Genomic DNA, 17,538 nt, shown 5'->3' with positions numbered 1-17,538 from the left:
GTATGGTATTTCTGTTTCTAGCTTCCTAAGGAAGTGCCATATCATTTTCCAAAATGGTTGTATCATTTTGCATTCCCACCAGCAGTGCATAAGAGTTCCAGTCTCCCTGCAGCCTCTCCAGCATTTGTTATTTCCAGTTTTTTTTGATTTGTGCCAGTAATTCCAGGGTGAGATGATATCTCATTGTGGTTTTAATTCGCATTTCTCTATAATCGCTAGTGATCGTGAGTATTTCCTCGTGTCTGTTGGCTGCTTGAATGTCTTCTTTAGTGAAGTGTCTGTTCATTTCCTTTGCCCATTTTTTAATTGGATTATTCATTTTTTTGTTGTAGAAGTGTTGGATTTTCCTATAGATTTTAGAGGTTAGACCTTTGTCTAGCTTGTAGTGTCCAAAATTTTTTTCCCAGTCTGTAGGTTCTCTTTATACTCTTTTGGTGAAGTTTTTTGATGAGCCTAAGTATTTAATTTTTAGAAGATCCCGGTTATCTGGCTTATCTTCTGGAGTTTGTGTGTTATTGGTTATGGTTTGTATCCTGTTAATGCTGTGCATTAGAGCCTCTAGCGCTGATCCTATTTCTTCTATGAATTTTATAGTTTCTGGCTTTATATATAGGTCTTTGATCCGCTTTGAGTTATTTTTTGTATATGGTGTGTGGTATGGATCCTATTTCATTTTTTTTGCAGATGGGCATCCAGTTTTGCCTGAACCATTTTTTAAAAAGACTCTCTTTTCCCCATTTGATGGACTTTGGGCCCTGATTGAAGATCAGGTCACCTTAGGTGCATGCATTTACATCTGGGTTCTCAGTTCTGTTCCATTGGTCAGTGTATCGGTTGTTGTACAGGTACCAGGCTGTTTTGACTACTGTAGCTGTACAGTTGGTTCTGAGGTCACGTAGTGCGACTCCTCCTACTTTATTCTTCTTCAGTAGTACTGTACTTATCTGGGGCTTCTTCCCTTTCCATATAAAGTTAATGATTAGTTTTTCAGTCTGTTTAAAGAATGTTGTTGGTATTTGGATTGAGATTGCATCGTATTTGTAAATTGCTTCTGGTAGAATTGTCATTTTCACAATGTTGAGTCTACCTGTCCATGAGCATGTTATGTTTTTCCATTTATGTAGATTTCTTTGGGTTTCTTGCAGTAGTGTTTTGTAGTTTTCTTTGTACAGGTCTTTTACATCCCTGGTTAGATTTATTCCTAAGTATTTTATTTTTTTAGGTATTATTATAAATGGTATTGTTTTCCTGATTTCCTTTTTATCGTTCTCTTTATTGGTGTGTAGGAACCAACTGATTTTCATATGTTTATTTTATATTCTGCTACTCTGCTGAATCTTTCTATTAGTTCCAGTAGTTTTCTCATGGAGTTTTTAGAGTTTTCTGTGTATAGTATCATAATCATCTGCAAACAGAGACAGTTTAACTTCTTTATTACCAATTTGGATGCCCTTTCTTTTTCTTGCCTTATTGCTCTAGCTAGAACTTCCAGCACAATGTTAAATAGGAGTTGAGATAAAGGGCACCCTTGTCTTGTTCCTGTTCTCAAGGGGAATGTTTTCAGCCTCTCTCCATTAAGAATGATGTTGCCCACTGGTTTTGCATAAATGCCCTTTATTATGTTGAGAAAATTCCCTTCTGTACCTATTTTATTTATAGTTTTTATCAGGAATGGATGTTGGACTTCGTTGAATGCCTCTTCCGCATCAATTGAGATGATCATGTGATTCTTTTCTTTCCTTTTATTTATATGATGGATTACGTTGATTGATTTTCTAAATTGAACCATCCTTGCATACCTGGTATGCATACCTGGCATTCTACTTGGTCATGGTGTATTATTGTTTTGATATGATGCTGAATTTTATTGGCTAGAATTTTGTTGAGAATTTTTGCACGTATATTCATGAGAGATATTGGTCTGTAGTTTTCTTTTTTGTGGCATCTTTGCCTGGTTTTGGTATCAGTGTTATGCTGGCTTCATAGAATGAATTTGAAAGCGTTGCTTCCTTTTCTATGTTCTGAAATAGTTTGAGTAGTACTGGTATAAGCTCTTCTCAGAATTTTTGTAGAATTCTCCAGTGAAGCCATCTGGGCCAGGGCTTTTTTTCGGTTGAGAGTTTTTTTTAATTACCTTTTCAATCTCTTGTTATGGGTCTGTTCAGATTTTCAACATCACTTTGTGTTAGTTTGGGTAGGTAGTTTGTTTCTAGAAATTTTTCCGTTTCCTCTAGGTTTGCAAATTTGTTGAAGTATAGTTTTTCATAATACTCTGTTATGATCCTTTTTATTTCAGTTGGGTCTGTTGTAATGTCCCCCATTTTATTTCTTGTTTGGGTTGTTTGTATTCTCTCCTGTTTTTCTTCAGTCTGGCCAGTGGTTTGTCAATTTTGTTGATTCTTTCAAAGAACCAACTTTTGTTTTTCTTGATTCTTTTGTTTTTCTATTCTCTATTTCATTTATTTATGCTCTGATCGGTATTATTTCCTTTTAGTGGCTATGGGCTCTTTTTGCTGTTCTCTTTCTATTTGTTCGAGTTCTGTAGTTATTGTTTTGATTTTGTCCCTTTCTTCTTTTTTGATGTGTGCATCTATTGCTATAAGTCATCCTCTGAGGACTGCCTTTGCTGTGTCCCAAAGGTTTTGGTATGATGTGTTTTCATTCTCATTTGATCTAGGAATTGATTCCATATTTGATTTCTTCTATTACCCAGTGGTTTGTAAGCAGGGTGTTATTCAGTTTCCATGTATTCGATTTTTTTTTCCTTGCTCTTCCAGTTAATTTCTACCTTGACGGTGTTGTGGTCAGAGAAGATATTTTGTATTATCTCAGTGTTTTGGATCTTGTTGAGGATTGCTCTGTGGCCTAAGATGTCTGTTCTGGAGAACATTCCATGTGCATTGGAAAAGAATGTGTACTTTCCAGTTGTTGAGTGGAGTGTTCCATATATGTCTATGAGGTCAAGTTGGCTGATTGTGCCCTTTAGGTCTTTTGTATCTTTGTTGAGTTTCTAGATTTTCTATCCTTTACCTAGAGTGGTGTGTTGAAGTCTCCTACTATTATTGTGGAACTGTCAATTTCTCTTTTCAGTGCTGTTAGTTTGTTTTATGTATTTTGGAGCCCTGTAATTGGGTGTGTAGATGTTTATTATGGTTATGTCTTCATAATGGATCGTCCCCTTAATCATTATATAGTGTCATTCTTTGTCTTTTATGGTGGATTTTGTTTTAAAGTCTGTTTTATTTGAAATTAGTATTGCCATTTCTGTTGTGTTTTGATAGCTGTTTGCCTGATATATTTTTTCCATCCTTTTATTTTTAATAAATTCATGTCTTTGTTTCTAAGACGTGTCTCTTGTAGACAGCATATTGATTGGTCCTGTTTTTTTAATCCATTCTGTCAGTCTCCGTCTTTTTATGGGTGCATTTAGGCTTTTTACATTCGGTATAATTATTGATAGGTGTGAGTTTATTGCTGTCATTTTGTAGTGCTTTTTTTTGGTGGTGCTGACGTTTTCTTTGTTCCTCTTACTTTGCTGTGCTGAATTCCTTTTGTTTGTGGATTTTTTTTCATTACTTTTGTTTTTGTAGGTTTTGTTTTTACACTGAGACTTTGTTTTTCTTTATTTTGATGAGTAGGTTTGTTAACTTTCTTGGTGGTTACCTTGAAATTTTCCCTTATCTTCCTAGAATTGAACCAGTCTTTTATTACTTGGTATCACCCTGCCTTTCTCTCCATTAGAAGATTCTATACCTACACCGTTTATTCCCTCTTTTATTGTTCTGACATTGTTGTCATTTACAGATTAACCTCCCTGTTGTAAATCTGTTGGTTTTGGATAGCCCTTGAGAATTCATTTCCTAGGTTTGTATCTGGCTGGTAGAATCCTGCCTCCTAGATTTAGCCTGTGGTCTGATGTTGTTTGTTGTCAGATCGAAGGACTCCCTTTAATAATTCTTTTAAGTTTGGTTTGGTTTTTACATAGTCCCTTAATTTTTGTTTATCTGGAAATATCCCAGTTTCACCATCATATCTGAATGAGAGTTTGTAGGATATATTATTCTTGGCTGGCAATCTTTTTCTTTCAAGGTTTTATATGTTATCCCATTGCCTTTTTGCCTGTGTGGTTTCTGCTGAATAATCCAAGCTTAGTCTTATTGTTTCTCCTCTGTATGTGACTTTTGGTTTTTCTGGAGCTTCTCAGGATTCTTTGTCTTTGGTTTTAGCGAGTGTGATTATGATATGCCTTGGTGATTTTCTTTCGGTGTCTATCCTGTAGAGTTAGTTGAGCTTCTTGGATGGTCAGCTTTTCATCTTTCATGATATTGTGGAAGTTAGTGTCTTCTGTTCTTCCATGATCCTCTGTGTTTTCTGTTTTCTCCCCGTTCTGGAACTCCAATCACTTGCAGTTTTTTGCTTTTGATTGAATCCGTCGTAATTCTCAGGGTTTGTACATTTTCTTTGTTCTTTTTTCTGATTTTTCCTCAGAGTTGTATCCAAGTGTTTGTCTTCAGATTCGCTGAGCCTGTCTTCCATCATTTCAAACCTTCTTCTCTTCAGTGACACTGTCAATTTTTGAAATCATGATGTTTATCTTTTGGATTTCTAGTTGTTGTTTTTATATGGTTTGTAGTTGTGAATTTATTTTAGCATTTTGTTTCTGTATTATTTTCCTGTATTCTTCTATTTTTTTAATCTGTATTTTCCATGAATTTGTTTTCTTTTTCTATAAATTTGTCTATTTTTTCTTCATTTTTGTCTGCTTTTTGTTTCAGCTCTGGATAGCTCTGAATATTAGAGATTTGAATTCCCCATCAGGTAGTTCTAGTGCCTTTTTTTCTACTGAAAAGTTATCTGGTGTTTTATTTTGAATGCCTACTGGAACCATCCTGTCGTGTTTTTGTATATCTTTTGATAATTGTCTTCTGTTTCCAGGACATTCAGTAGTTAGTTTCTTTTTACTGATTGTAGATTTGTTTGTTTCGTCCTGCTTTTTTGTTGCTTGCTTGTCTGTAGTCATGATACTTTTTGCCTGTTTCTCCAGTAGGCTGGGTCAGTCGCTCAGGTATGGTACAACAGGGTAGGTTCAGCTGAAGTGGAGTTGCTGTGATGGGTTGTTTGTGACATGTACTAGGGCTGACAGGGTGAGCTGGGAATCAGTGCAGGGTAGGTTCTAGTAGGCCGTGCCTGTGCTGCTTGGGAGTGTGATGTTTAGCTGACGGTGTAGGTAGACAGGAAGGAGGGGGGAGGTTTTGATGTGTGGACCTAAGATGGGTATGGGAAAGAGGAGAGAGAGGAGAGAGTAACAGGAGCCAAAAACATACAAGCAAATAAAAAGAGTGCTAAGGGAGCTTGCTGTTTGAGTGGACCAATGAGAGACTGAACAATGGAGAAAAAGAAAAAGGAAAAAAAAAAGATAAAAGGAATAAATAAAAATTAGAAGAAAAACAAAAGAAAACCTCCAGGGATCCCACTGGTGTGGTTGTGAGGACTGGGGAGGTTGCTCCCAAGCCATGAAATACAGCCTGGATAGAAGGGGTGAAGGTGTCACACAGCACCAGGTATTTAGGAGATAGGAAGAGAAGGTAAGTATAGAAGGACCAGAAACTGAGAAATGAAGAAAGACAAAAAAGGAAAAATAAAGAGAAGAAAACAAAACAAAGAAAAAAAAAAAACAAACCCAAGAAAAAAGAAATTCCCCTGGGCTCCCAAGCCATGCAGTACTGCCCAGCTAGGAGGTCCCAAGCTGAGAAAAGAAAAAGAAAACAAAGAAACAAACAAATAAAAACAGAACAGATGAGAACAAACAAAAAGCCCTAGGGATCCCACCAGTGTGGCGGTATGGTCCAGGAAGGAGAGCCATATTTCACAGCCTTTTAGGAAGAAACAAAGATGGCACACGGAGCCAGGTATTTGACAGAAAGGGGGGGAGTTGGTGAGAGGTAAGGAAGAAATCAAAAGAAGCAGAAAGAAAGTAACACCAGCAGCCAACAAAGGCACTCAGGGAGCTGACCAGTGCAGGTGGCTGGAATCTAGGCGGCACTGGGGTGAAGCCAGTGCTTCTCGGCCAAGAGACAGCAGCCACAGGAAGCAAGGGAGGCTGAGTGGGGGGTGAAGAAGAATAGGAGTTGGAAAGTGTATATTGCTGGTTACCAGTGGTTCTGTCTCCTGCTAGAAGCTCCGTGAAGCTGCTTTCTCGTACCCCATTTGCCATTCTCCGATAGGATTCCAAGATGGCGGATCTGTGCTGCGTTAGCTGATAGCGGACCTCTGCATGTATCTCTCCTCTTTCTCTGTTCTCTGTCAGTTTCTTATTCCATTCGGTGCTTGGCTGAGTTCTTTATCTCTTCGTTTGATGCTTAGGATTTCAGGATTGATGTTTGTCCTTTTTTGACTTAGTTTTTCGTATCTTTGCTGTGGAGGTATGGTGTGGTGCTTCTGTCTGTAGTGCCATGTTGCCTAGAAGTCTTAATAATGCATTATTTAGCTTCAGTTCCACAAATTTTTATATACTATGCTTTTCATTTTAATTCATTTGTAGTATTTCCTAATTCGTTTTCTGATTTATTCTTTGATCCCTGGGTTGTTTAGAAGTATGTTGCTCAGTTTTCAAATATTTGGTGAGTTTCCCGGTATTTTTCTGTTACCAGTTTCTAGTTTAATTCTCTATATGACTTAAACCCTTTTAAACTTATTGACACTTGTTTTATGGTCTAGAATATGGTTTATCTTGGTGAATTTTCCATTAATGCATTAAAGTAATGTGTATTCTGTTGTTGTTTGCTTCATATATTGCATCCTTTGATTTTTTAATATATTTATGCCTTTGTGTCTAAGGTATGTCTCTTGTAGCCAGCACGGTGATGGGTCATGGTTTTCTGTCCATTCTATCACTCTGTCTCTATGAGTGCATTTAAGCTGTTTACGTTTAGAGTAATTATTGATAGCTGTGAGTGTATTGCTGTCATTTTGTAGTGCTTTTTTTTTTGTGGTGCTGAGGTTTTCTTTTTTCTTCTTATTTTCCTGTGCTGAGTTCCTTTTGTTTGTGGAATTTCTTTTTGTTTCTTTCATTGTTGCAGATTTTGTTGTTACTGAGACTTTATGTGTTTCTTGTTTATTTTGATGAGTTGATTTGTTAACTTTCTTTGTGTGAATCTTGAAATTTTCTTGTATCTTTCTAAGTTTAAACCAGTCTTTTATGACTTGATATCACCTGGACTTTCTCTACATTTTAAAGCTGTTTACCTACCTTGTGTATTCCCCCTTTTATTGTTCAGACATTGTTGTCATTTACAGATTGATGTCTCTATATCTCTGTTTTGTTTCTTTTAGTTTTGTTTTATCCTTGAGAGTTCATTACCTAGGTCAGTATTGGGCTGATACTGGCCTGTGTCCTAGATTTAGGTTGTTGTCTTCTGTTGTTTGTTCTCTAACTGAAGGACTCTCTTTAATAGTTCTTACAAGTTTGCTTTAGTTTTTACAAATTCCCTTAATTTCTGTTTATCTGAGACTGTCCTAATTTCACCATCATATTTGAGAAAGTTTTGCAGGATGTATTATTCTTGGTTGGCAATTTTTTTCTTTCAAGGTTTTATATATGTCATTCCCATTGCCTTCTTGCCTGCATGGTTTCTGCCAAGTAAATCAGAGTTTAGTCTTATTGTTTCCCCTTTGTATGTGACGTTTCATTTTTCTTGAGCTGCTCTCAGGATTCTTTGGTTTTGGCAAGTGTGATTGTTACATATTTTGGTGATTTTCTTTTGGGGTCTATCTTATATGGGGTTTGTTGAGCTTTTTGGATGATCACATTTTCATCTTTTATGATATTAGGGAAGTTTTCTGTCAGCAAATCTTAAGTGGTCCTCTGTTTTCCATTTTCTCCTCCTGTTCTGGAGCTCTGATCATGCGCAGATTTTTGCTCTTGATTGTATCCCACATAGTTCTTAGATTTTCTTCATTCTTTTGTGTGATTTTTCCCCAGACAAAATGGCATCTATTTGTCTTCAGTTTTGCTGATACTGTCTTCCATTGTTTCAGATTTACTCTTAAAACCTCCTATCACGTTGTCCATTTTTAAAATTTTGTTGTTTATCTTTTAGATTTCCAATTACTGTTTTTGTTAGATTTCTAATTATTTATTTATTTTGACATTTTGTTCTTGTATCATTTTCCTGAATTCTTCTATTGCTTTACCTTTGTTTTCCTTGATTTTGGCTTATGTTTTTGTTGGTTTTGTCTGTATTCTCCATGATTTTGTCTGTGTTTTCCTTGATCTGTTTCCTCATCTCTTAGGGAACCCTTAATATTAGATTTTTGAATTTTTTATCAGGTAGTTCTAGTGCCTTTTCTTCTGCCAGAAGGTCACTTGGTGCTTTATTTTAGTCACTTACTGGAGTTATCTTGTCTTTTTTTTAAAATATGTTTTGATTTTATCTGCTCGGTACAAGAAATTCAGGTAATATTTTCTTTATTTATTGATTGTAGGTTTGTCTCATCTTGCTTTTTTGTTTTGTTTGGTTATGTCTAGGGAGGCAGGCTAGGTGTGCTTTGTTGCTTGCTTGTCTCTGGACACAATAGTTCTCACCACCTTGTCCGGGTGTACAGGGCTGGACATTCAGCTGTGCTGCAGCAGGGTGGGTTCAGCAGTGGGGGAAGAGGTGGAGATTGGTCATTTGTCTGTGGCATGAAACAGGCTGGGGCCAGGGGCTGGAGTAGGGCCTATGGCAGGGCGGGCTGGTTTCTGGGAGGGGTCTTGCAGTTCGGGCTGGTTTCCCTTGGGGCTGACCCAATGTGGGAGGGGCCTGGGGGACCAGGCCAGTTCCCCTCAGGGTTGCAGGGTGTGGTGAAGCGGGGGCTGAGATGGCGGGGAAGGGTCTGGGGGTCAGGGCTGGTTTCCCCAAGGGCTGCGGGATGTGGCGATGCTGGCGCCAAGACAGCAGGGAGGGGGTCTGCCGGTCCGGGCTAGTTTCCCTCAGGGCTGCGGGGCACGGCAATGTGGGGTCTAGCCAGCGATGAGGGTTCTGGGGGTCTGGCTGGTGGGCCTGAGGAGAGAGGTAGGAGAGGGAGGCAAAGGCAGGGCCAGAGTGGGCTAGATGGAGGAGGGCAATAAGGTGGGTTAGAACTGTGGTTCCCAGCAGTCGAGGCTGCTGGGATGTGACCACTGGGATGGGGCAGTCTTGCTGCCTTCACCAGAGGGGTGGGGGTTGTAGGAGCATGCTCCTGTGGTTACTGGGTGAGAGAGTCTGGGCTCTTCCTTGAGTTGCAGCCAGCAAATGTGGTCTTAACTTAGCCCTGGGTGGGTTGGCTCCATACCTCTGTCTCCTACTGGGAATTCCGTGGAGATGGCTTTCTGTGTGTGGGGTTGTTGGCGTTATCCCAAGATGGCAACGCTGAGTTGTGCCATTTGGCCGGGGACTTCCATTCCCTCCTTTGCTGATTTGTTAGTTTCTTCTCAGTGGCTTCCAATCTAATACTTTATCACTTCATTTAAGGTTCAAGGTTCCAGGATTGATGTCTCTATCTGTTTTACTTGGTTTTTTGGGTCTATGTTGCAGCAGGTCGGCTTAGTGCATCTGTGTAGTCCGCCATCTTGGCTTTGCCCCTCTATCCTACTTTTAAGTTTTCTCTACCATTATGTTTAAAGAGACTATTAGTATTTTTGCTTTATTGGGTCTTTTTGTTAATATCTTCCATTTCTCTCATTATGCTTATGTTTTTCTTTACATCCTTGAGCATATTTATAAGAAACTCAAATAGGATTTGAGGCCCAGGTGGTAGTAACATATCAGTGTAAATCTCCTGGTTTTCTTGGTTGAAAATGTGCTTGTTTTGTTGGATACATTGATGATGGGATAGTAGATCAATTTACTCTCAAGTGATTTAGGAGGAAAATTTTATGTATACTGAATTTTCACTTTTCTGTAAGCTTGTGATTGTTCAAAAAAAATTTTTTTAAAACATCTTTGGTAGTTTTTAAGTAAAGAGAAAGATAAGATTAAAAAAGGTAAGGTAAAATTCACTTATTTGAAGCATCTGCATATCTGATGTAATGATGCCAAAAAAAAGAGGTAGATGGTGTTATAATGTAATTTTAGTAAATCAGTTAAACAGTACTTTTTTCCTTCCATGTTTTGAATAATATGTAAAAACGTCACTCATTTTGGATGTTAAGTTTTTCCTTTTTTTTATTCCCCCATAATGAGTAAATAAGATTATGCCTTTTCTTTCAGAATTGATATTCTGATGCTTGTTAAGGTAGCATGATTTTACTTTGTTTACTTTCAAAGGTTGCTCAAGAAACAGATGTTAGAGCCCAGATTCGTCTACAGTTTCGTGATGTCAATGGAGAACTCTTAGCTGTGCAGCGATCTATGGTGTGTACTCAGAAAAGTAAAAAGACAGAATTTAAAACCCTGGAAGGAGTCATTACTAGAACAAAGTATGTATTTATTTTATATTTGAGTATCTATTCATTTTAGATTTATAAGATCGTAGGTTTTTTCTACTACTTTAATTTATTCTTTTAGGGAAGCGTATTAACTTTTTATTTGGTACAATTTATCAATTCAGTAGAATAATCCCATTGAAGATTTAGTGATAATAATCCATTCTCTTGAGTAATTTATGAACAGTTGCTGAATCAAAGGTGTATAATCACTCAATATGGATTAAATGAATTAAAAATGCTGGTATTATGTCTAGGAATAGGTGAGATTAGAAACAGACAAGTAGGGAAGAATAATAATTTGTCTCATTCAACCTTTATCTTTCTGTTAGGGGCAGGTATCATCTTGTAATGGTATGAATTTTAGAATTAGACTATCTTGGATTCAAGGCTTTATCCCTGTTGAGCAAATTACTTAACCATTTGTCTCTCCTCTCTTTCATTTATTTATTTATTAATAAACTAATTAAATAATTGTTTTGTTTAGTCAGTAGTATTTAGTATCTACTGTGTGCTACTATGAGCTCACTTTTAGACATATTGAATATGCAGCATCTTTGAAACGGTAGAAAATGAGAGCAAGGTACTTAGATATTGTAATGGTTAATGTTATGTGTCAACTTGGCTAGACCATGATTCTCAGTGGTTTGGCAGATATTATGTAATCATCCTCCATTTTGTGTTCTGATGTGAACAGCCAGTCAGTTGGAAGGAGAGTTTCTATGGAGGTATGGCCTGAATCCAATATATATGGATGTCCTAGTAAAGCTCACGCTCTCTGTGTTGATCCTACACTAGTCTCCTGGTCTGACCTCCAGTTCTTGTAGAAGCCTTTAGCCAGCTGCTTGACCTGCAGATTTTGGGTTCATCAGCCCCTGCAACCATGTGAACCAGGAGAAGCATTCAGCCTGCCATGGATTTGGGACTTGCTGGCTCCCACAACTGTGTGAGCTATTTCCTTGAAGTAAATTTCTCTATGTCTATTTATATACAGTAAGTCCCCAAGTTATGGAAGTCTGACTTACAAGCAACTTGTACTTGCCCTTTAATGTTATGTAAATTTGCTCTCACTTTGAAACAATTGAACCAACCCCTGCTCTACTCGCAACAAATTCTTTATGACAGTCACCTTCATTTGCTGCATGTGCAGCTTTTAAATCATTGAAAAAACTTTGAGCATTTTCTTGCACTAAAGTAAGGCTAACTAAGAACTGTATTCACCTGTTTGATTTACCTACAAATTCAGCTTAAAAAGGTACACTTAGGAACGGATCTCGTTTGTAACCTGGGGACTACCTGTATATGCTTCACTGGTTTTGTTCCTCTAGAGAACCCATCCTAAAACAGATACATAGGTCTAGAAGCAGGTCTGGGCTGGAGATATAAATTTATGAGTCACCTCATATTCAGCATGTCCAAAAGCGAGCTCATGATCTTTTCCCTTGCCCCCTCAAAAAACTTCCAACAACCTGATTCTCTTCCAGTACTCCTCCTCTCAGTGAATGACACCACTGTCCATCCAGTGGCACTAACCAAGAACCTGAGTCTGTCATGAGTTCTCTCAGCCTTCATATCCAGCCTGTTAACAAGTCCTGTGGATATAATCTAAATGTTTCTGGAATCTGTTTCTATTTTTGCCATCACCATTCTAGTCCAACCCAGCATAATCTTTCCGCAGTGTACTGTGATAACCTACTGGTCTATCTGTGTCCACTGTAGCCCGCTATAAAGCATTCTCAGTACATTCAATGTAATATCTTCAAAATATAAATTGGAATGTATAAAGATCAGTAAAGACAATCTACTTATTAGCAGACATTGGATAACCGATTGCTGTTTAGTCAATTCTGACTCCTAGTGACCCTATAGGACAGTATAGAACTGCCCCATAGGGTTTCCAAGATTGTAAATCTTTACAGAAGCAGACTGCTACATCTTTCTCCCATGGAGCAGCTGGTGGGTTCAAACCACCAACTTTTTAGTTAGCAGCCAAGCGTTTAACCACTGTGCCACTAGGGCTCATTAAATATTGGAAAGAAGCTGTCTAACAAAATGGTTAATTTTTCCTTTTGATGAAGGATACTGAGGTATCTCTTGGAACCCAAGGGCAGGGATGCTCCTGGCCCTTGGTATAATAATATAGGGAAATCATCAATCCTTTCTACATGTCTTATATTTGCCTCCTGGAATCTCAAGTTTTTCTCTTGCTATAGGTTAGCTTTCTCTGTTTTACAGTCCACAAGACAGAAAACAGCCATTACAACAGCTTCCAGTGTCACCTGTCCTCTGTTTTGTGTAGTAACCAAACTGAGGCAGCAGTCACTCAGTCCCAAACCCAGCTGAGCAACCAGGGAGCTTTTGTGAATCCAAGGTCTGTGCCACTGTAGTTATGTGGATAGAGGGGAAGAAAGTTGATAGACAAACATAACAGTAGAATTCAACTGCAATATAATAAAAGTTTGAGTCAGTGAGTGCTCATTAGGGCTGGAGTCTTGCCTGGGGCTAACCAGCTGGCCACTTAGATTTCTGTGGGATGGTAATACTTCGGTGAATTTACGACAGTTCCAGTCCTGTGCTTGGCATTATAGACTGAAATACCAATCAGTGTTCCAAAGTTATTCTGATAAGGGCATTACTGAAATACATTGACAGAGCTTAAAAGAGTCTGAAATAAAAGACATACAGAACATATTATTCCTTGAACTGGTCTGTGGACAAGGCAGCTGAAGGTTGGTTGATGAACCAGGCTGAGAAAAAGAGGAATCATGTATTAGGAGTTTTGTGGCATCAAGCTGAAAAGTCCTGAAACAGTTTTCTGTTGGATCATCTTGTCAGTGTGACCCTGGAACTCGAGGTCCACTGATTAAGAATCTTCCTCTTTGAGTCAGGAATAGGAGGAGGATATGGAATATGTGGCTTATTGCCTCCATGAACAACTACATCCTTTGCCATGAGACCAGAAGAACTGGATGGTGCCTGGGTACCATTACTGAACATTTTGATCAAAGATTTCATAGAAGAATCCTGATCAAATGGGGGAAAATGCAGAACAGAATTTAATTTTCATGAAATCAAGACTTTCTGGAGCCTTGGAGGGTGGATGAACCCCTGAAACTGTTACCCTGAGATAATCTTTAAACCTTAAACCAAAAATGTCCCGTGAAGTCATCTTAAAACCAAACAATAGTTTAGCTTAACTAGTAAAACAGGTCTGCCTTGAGCATTATGCTCTTTTAAGAACTGTCTATACGTGATCAAATTGACAACAGCAACTCCAAAGATTAGGTAGGAACCTTAAGGGGCAGTGAATATACCATAAGTAAATTATAATATGGGAGAACAACTCAGAAAAGGAGGGTAAGAATGGTTGCACAATGGAAGAATGGAACCAGTGTCACTAAATTGCGCATGGAGAAACTGTTAAATTGGTGTTTGTTTTGCTGTGTATATTCTCAACAACAAAATAAATAAAACTTAGAAGGGAAAAAAAAAGAATATTCCTCCTTGGACCATACTTGGATGAGCACTACCAAAATTTGCCTTTACTCTCCTTTCTCCATATGTCTGTTGCTAAGTGTCCTTTTTTCTAAACTATACATTCTTTAGATGTTTTTGTTTACCCTCTCTTATTTTGATTATTTTTAAGTTGTAGGGGTGGAAGATACTTTATTTTCCTCTGTGTATTGCCTATAAATATTGTTAATTATTGTATCTAAAAATGCTAATTTAAAAAGAATTCTGACATCTTTTCCAATACCACTCTATTTTAAATTCCTGTACCACCCAATTTTAAATACTACTTTATCAGTAAACTGCTAATCACTTAAGAGTTTAGCATGAGGAAGTTACTGATAATCACTGGTGAGGTGATTTATTTTTAACAAGGACATTGTGAAGGATTGATTAAGGAGTAGAAAAGGTACAATGGGCAGTTGTTTTACACATGTTCTTAATTTTCTATAGGCATGGTGAAAAAGTCAGTCTCAGCTCTAAGTGTGCAGAAATTGACCGAGAGATGATAAGTTCTCTCGGGGTTTCCAAGTCTGTGCTAAATAATGTCATCTTCTGTCACCAAGAAGATTCTAATTGGCCTTTAAGTGAAGGAAAGGCTCTGAAGCAAAAGTTTGATGAGATTTTTTCAGCAACAAGGTTTGTAGCCTTTAGTTAGACTTGGTAGCTGATTAAGTATTGAGCCATGTTTACAATTTGGATGTTTCTTTTTTGAAACAGAGAAGTTTGAAAAAGCAAAAAAGTAATCAGTTATAATCTCTCACCCAGTGGCAACCATTTCGTATATTTCCTTTCAGTTTTCTTTCTGTGCATTTGTTTCTTTACCTGGTGGACAGTATGTATGTAATTTTTTTACTTACCTTTATGGCATAAACATTTTTCAGGTTATTAAGAACTCTTTGTAAATGTAATCTTAATGACTACATAATATTTCTTTACATGAATATACTATAATTAGCCGGAAATTTGATTTTTATTTAATATCTTCAAAGGTATATTAAAGCCTTGGACAGTATGTATGTACTTTTTTTACTTACCTTTATGTCATAAACATTTTTCAGGTTATTAATAACTCTTTGTAAACGTAATCTTAATGACTACATAATATTCCTTTATATGAATATACCATAATTAGCCAGAAATTTGATTTTTATTTAATATCTTCAAAGGTATATTAAAGCCTTGGAAACACTTCGGCAGGTACGTCAAACACAAGGTCAAAAAGTAAAAGAATGTCAAACAGAACTGAAATATCTGAAGCAGAATAAGGAAAAAGCATGTGAAATTCGAGATCAGATTACTAATAAGGAAGCCCAGTTAACATCTTCAAAGGAAATTGTCAAATCCTATGAGAATGAACTTGATCCATTGAAGGTAATTTGATTTCTTATATGTTAAAATTAAGGAGACTTTGTGATGAGGAAATAGGTAGAGTAGGAACCCAAGTCTAACCCACCACTACCCACTGCTGTCGAGACAGTTCTGACTCATATCAACCCCATAGGGCTTCCAAGGCTGTAAATTTCTACAAAAGCGGACTGCCACATTTTTTTCCTGTGGAGCCGTTGGTGGTTTCAAACCGCCAACCTTTGGTTAGCAGCCATAGCTCTTAACCACTGCGCCACCAGTGTACTGTATTGGGTATAGGTTTGTATATTTAATTTTCTTGATCTGTACCAGGACAAACAGATGGGGATATACTGCATGAAACGGCATACAAAGATGCCTGTTACAGTGAGGAAAATAAAACCTACAAACAAGTATTTAAGCCAGTTAAAATCAGGAAGCTGTGAGGTTTTAACCAATCTAAATCAAAGTCGAATTTTGAGTTTTGCTTTGTATTTGAAACTACTTGGATTTACTCTACTTTTCCTTCTATTAGCTGAGCTTTGTCATTTAAATTAAAACAGCGCATACCTTTGAACTCTTTATATTCAAGGTTATGTCTTAATGATTTATACAGGATCTTATACAAGATGCAACTGAAGTATTGCGTGTTCCAGAAAGTCCCCTTTTACCATATTAACACTCACCCATAAAGCACTTTATTTTCATAAGAATTTGAATGGCATATATGTTTCTTGAAAAAATTATCAGAGACTGTCTTTAATTTTGTGGGTAACATTTTAGTGTCTATATTAGATGGTTAATCTCTAAATTCCCCAAAGAGTAAACAAATTTTAGTATCACACTAAATTAGTGGTGTAGATCACTAGCAGTTAAATACCAGTGTAATGACTCAACCTTGTAGTGCTGTATTCTTAAGGAGATTTGTGTGTGTGTGTGGTTTTTTTTTGGAATTGACAGGACTTTCTAGGGAATTTCTACAATGTTAACATTGCACAAAATTTTGACCCATAATATGTTGGTATATTTGCAAGTAAGTAAGCTTTCTAAACCCTATGACTTATAAGAAGGGCTTAAAGGAGATTCTTTTCATTCATTTAACAAACATTTTTTAAGTGTTTCATGTGTAGCAGGGTATATTATGCTTGGGCCTGCAGCATTCTTGCTCTTAAGGTATTCCTGGTCTCAGTAAATAAGAGCATTCCTGAAAATATGATGTGCCTCAAATAGAATGAATGGTATGGTTGTTTTTTAGGTTGTAGATAGAAAAAAAAAATTTTTGAATCATTTAAAAAATTATTGATTTTTTTTTTTTTAACTCATGTGTCAGTACTGGTATAGATCTTTGACTTATAAACTATAAAAGCTTGATTTTGTTTCTGTCCAAATGCCCACCGACATGAATACATCCACTCACGAATATTGTTTTGTGCATAGCACTGTGTCAGGTGCTCTTGGAGATAAGGAGATCAAAGACTTTTTTTTATTATTGTTGTGCTTTAAGTGAAAGTTTACAACTCAAGTTAATCTCTCATACAAAAATTTATACATACATTGTTTTGTGACCCTAGTTGTTCTCCCTATACTGTGACAGCACACTCTTCCTTTCCACACCAGATTTCCCGTGTCCATTCATCCAGCTCCTGACCCTCTGCCTTCTCATCTCACCTCCGGACAGAAGCTGCCCATTTAGTCTCATGTATCTACTTGAGCTAAGAAGCACACTCTTCATGAGTATCGTTTTATGTCCCATAGTCCAGACTAATCCTTGTCTGAAGAGTTGGTCTTGGGAATGGTTTTAGTTTTGGGCTAACAGAGAGTCTGAGGGCCATGTCTTCCGGGGTCCTTCCAGTCTCAGTCAAACCATTAAGTCTGGTCTGAGTTCTGCACCCCACTTTTCTCCTGCTCCATCAGGTACTCTCTGTAGTGTTCCCTGTCAGGGTGGTCATTGGTGGTAGCCAGGCACCATCTAGGTCTTCTGGTCTCAGGCTGATGAAGTCTCTGTTTATGTAGCCCTTTCTGTCTCTTGGGCTAATACTTACCTTGTGTCCATGGTGTTCTTCATTCTCTTTTACTCCAGGTGAGTTGGGACCAATTGATGCATCTTAGATGGCCACTCACCAGCTTTTAAGACCCCAGATGCCACTCACCAAAGTGGGATGTAGAACATTTTCTGAAAAAACTTTGTTATGCCAGTTGACCTAGATGTCCCCTGAAAACATGGTCCCCAGACCCCC

At 37.6% G+C, this 17,538-nt stretch overlaps 1 protein-coding gene across 4 annotated transcripts in view; it reads left to right on the top strand.

Moving 5' to 3' along the window:
• The window catches only part of RAD50 (RAD50 double strand break repair protein), a 101,737-nt gene that overhangs the window by 11,959 nt on the left and 72,240 nt on the right, over positions 1–17,538 (top strand). For 3 of the 4 annotated variants that reach the window (XM_004384740.1, XM_023739003.1, XM_023739002.1), the window contains exons 3-5: positions 10,287–10,438; positions 14,408–14,593; positions 15,124–15,328. In XM_004384740.1, the coding sequence (XP_004384797.1) occupies positions 10,287–10,438; positions 14,408–14,593; positions 15,124–15,328 (543 nt within the window). The remainder of the gene's footprint in view (positions 1–10,286; positions 10,439–14,407; positions 14,594–15,123; positions 15,329–17,538) is intronic. The other variant, XM_023739001.1, reaches the window with a different exon arrangement.

Source organism: Trichechus manatus, unplaced genomic scaffold, assembly GCF_000243295.1.
Source record: "Trichechus manatus latirostris isolate Lorelei unplaced genomic scaffold, TriManLat1.0 scaffold00127, whole genome shotgun sequence".
Classification (NCBI taxonomy): domain Eukaryota; kingdom Metazoa; phylum Chordata; class Mammalia; order Sirenia; family Trichechidae; genus Trichechus; species Trichechus manatus.
This window is presented reverse-complemented; position numbering and strand designations above follow the sequence as displayed.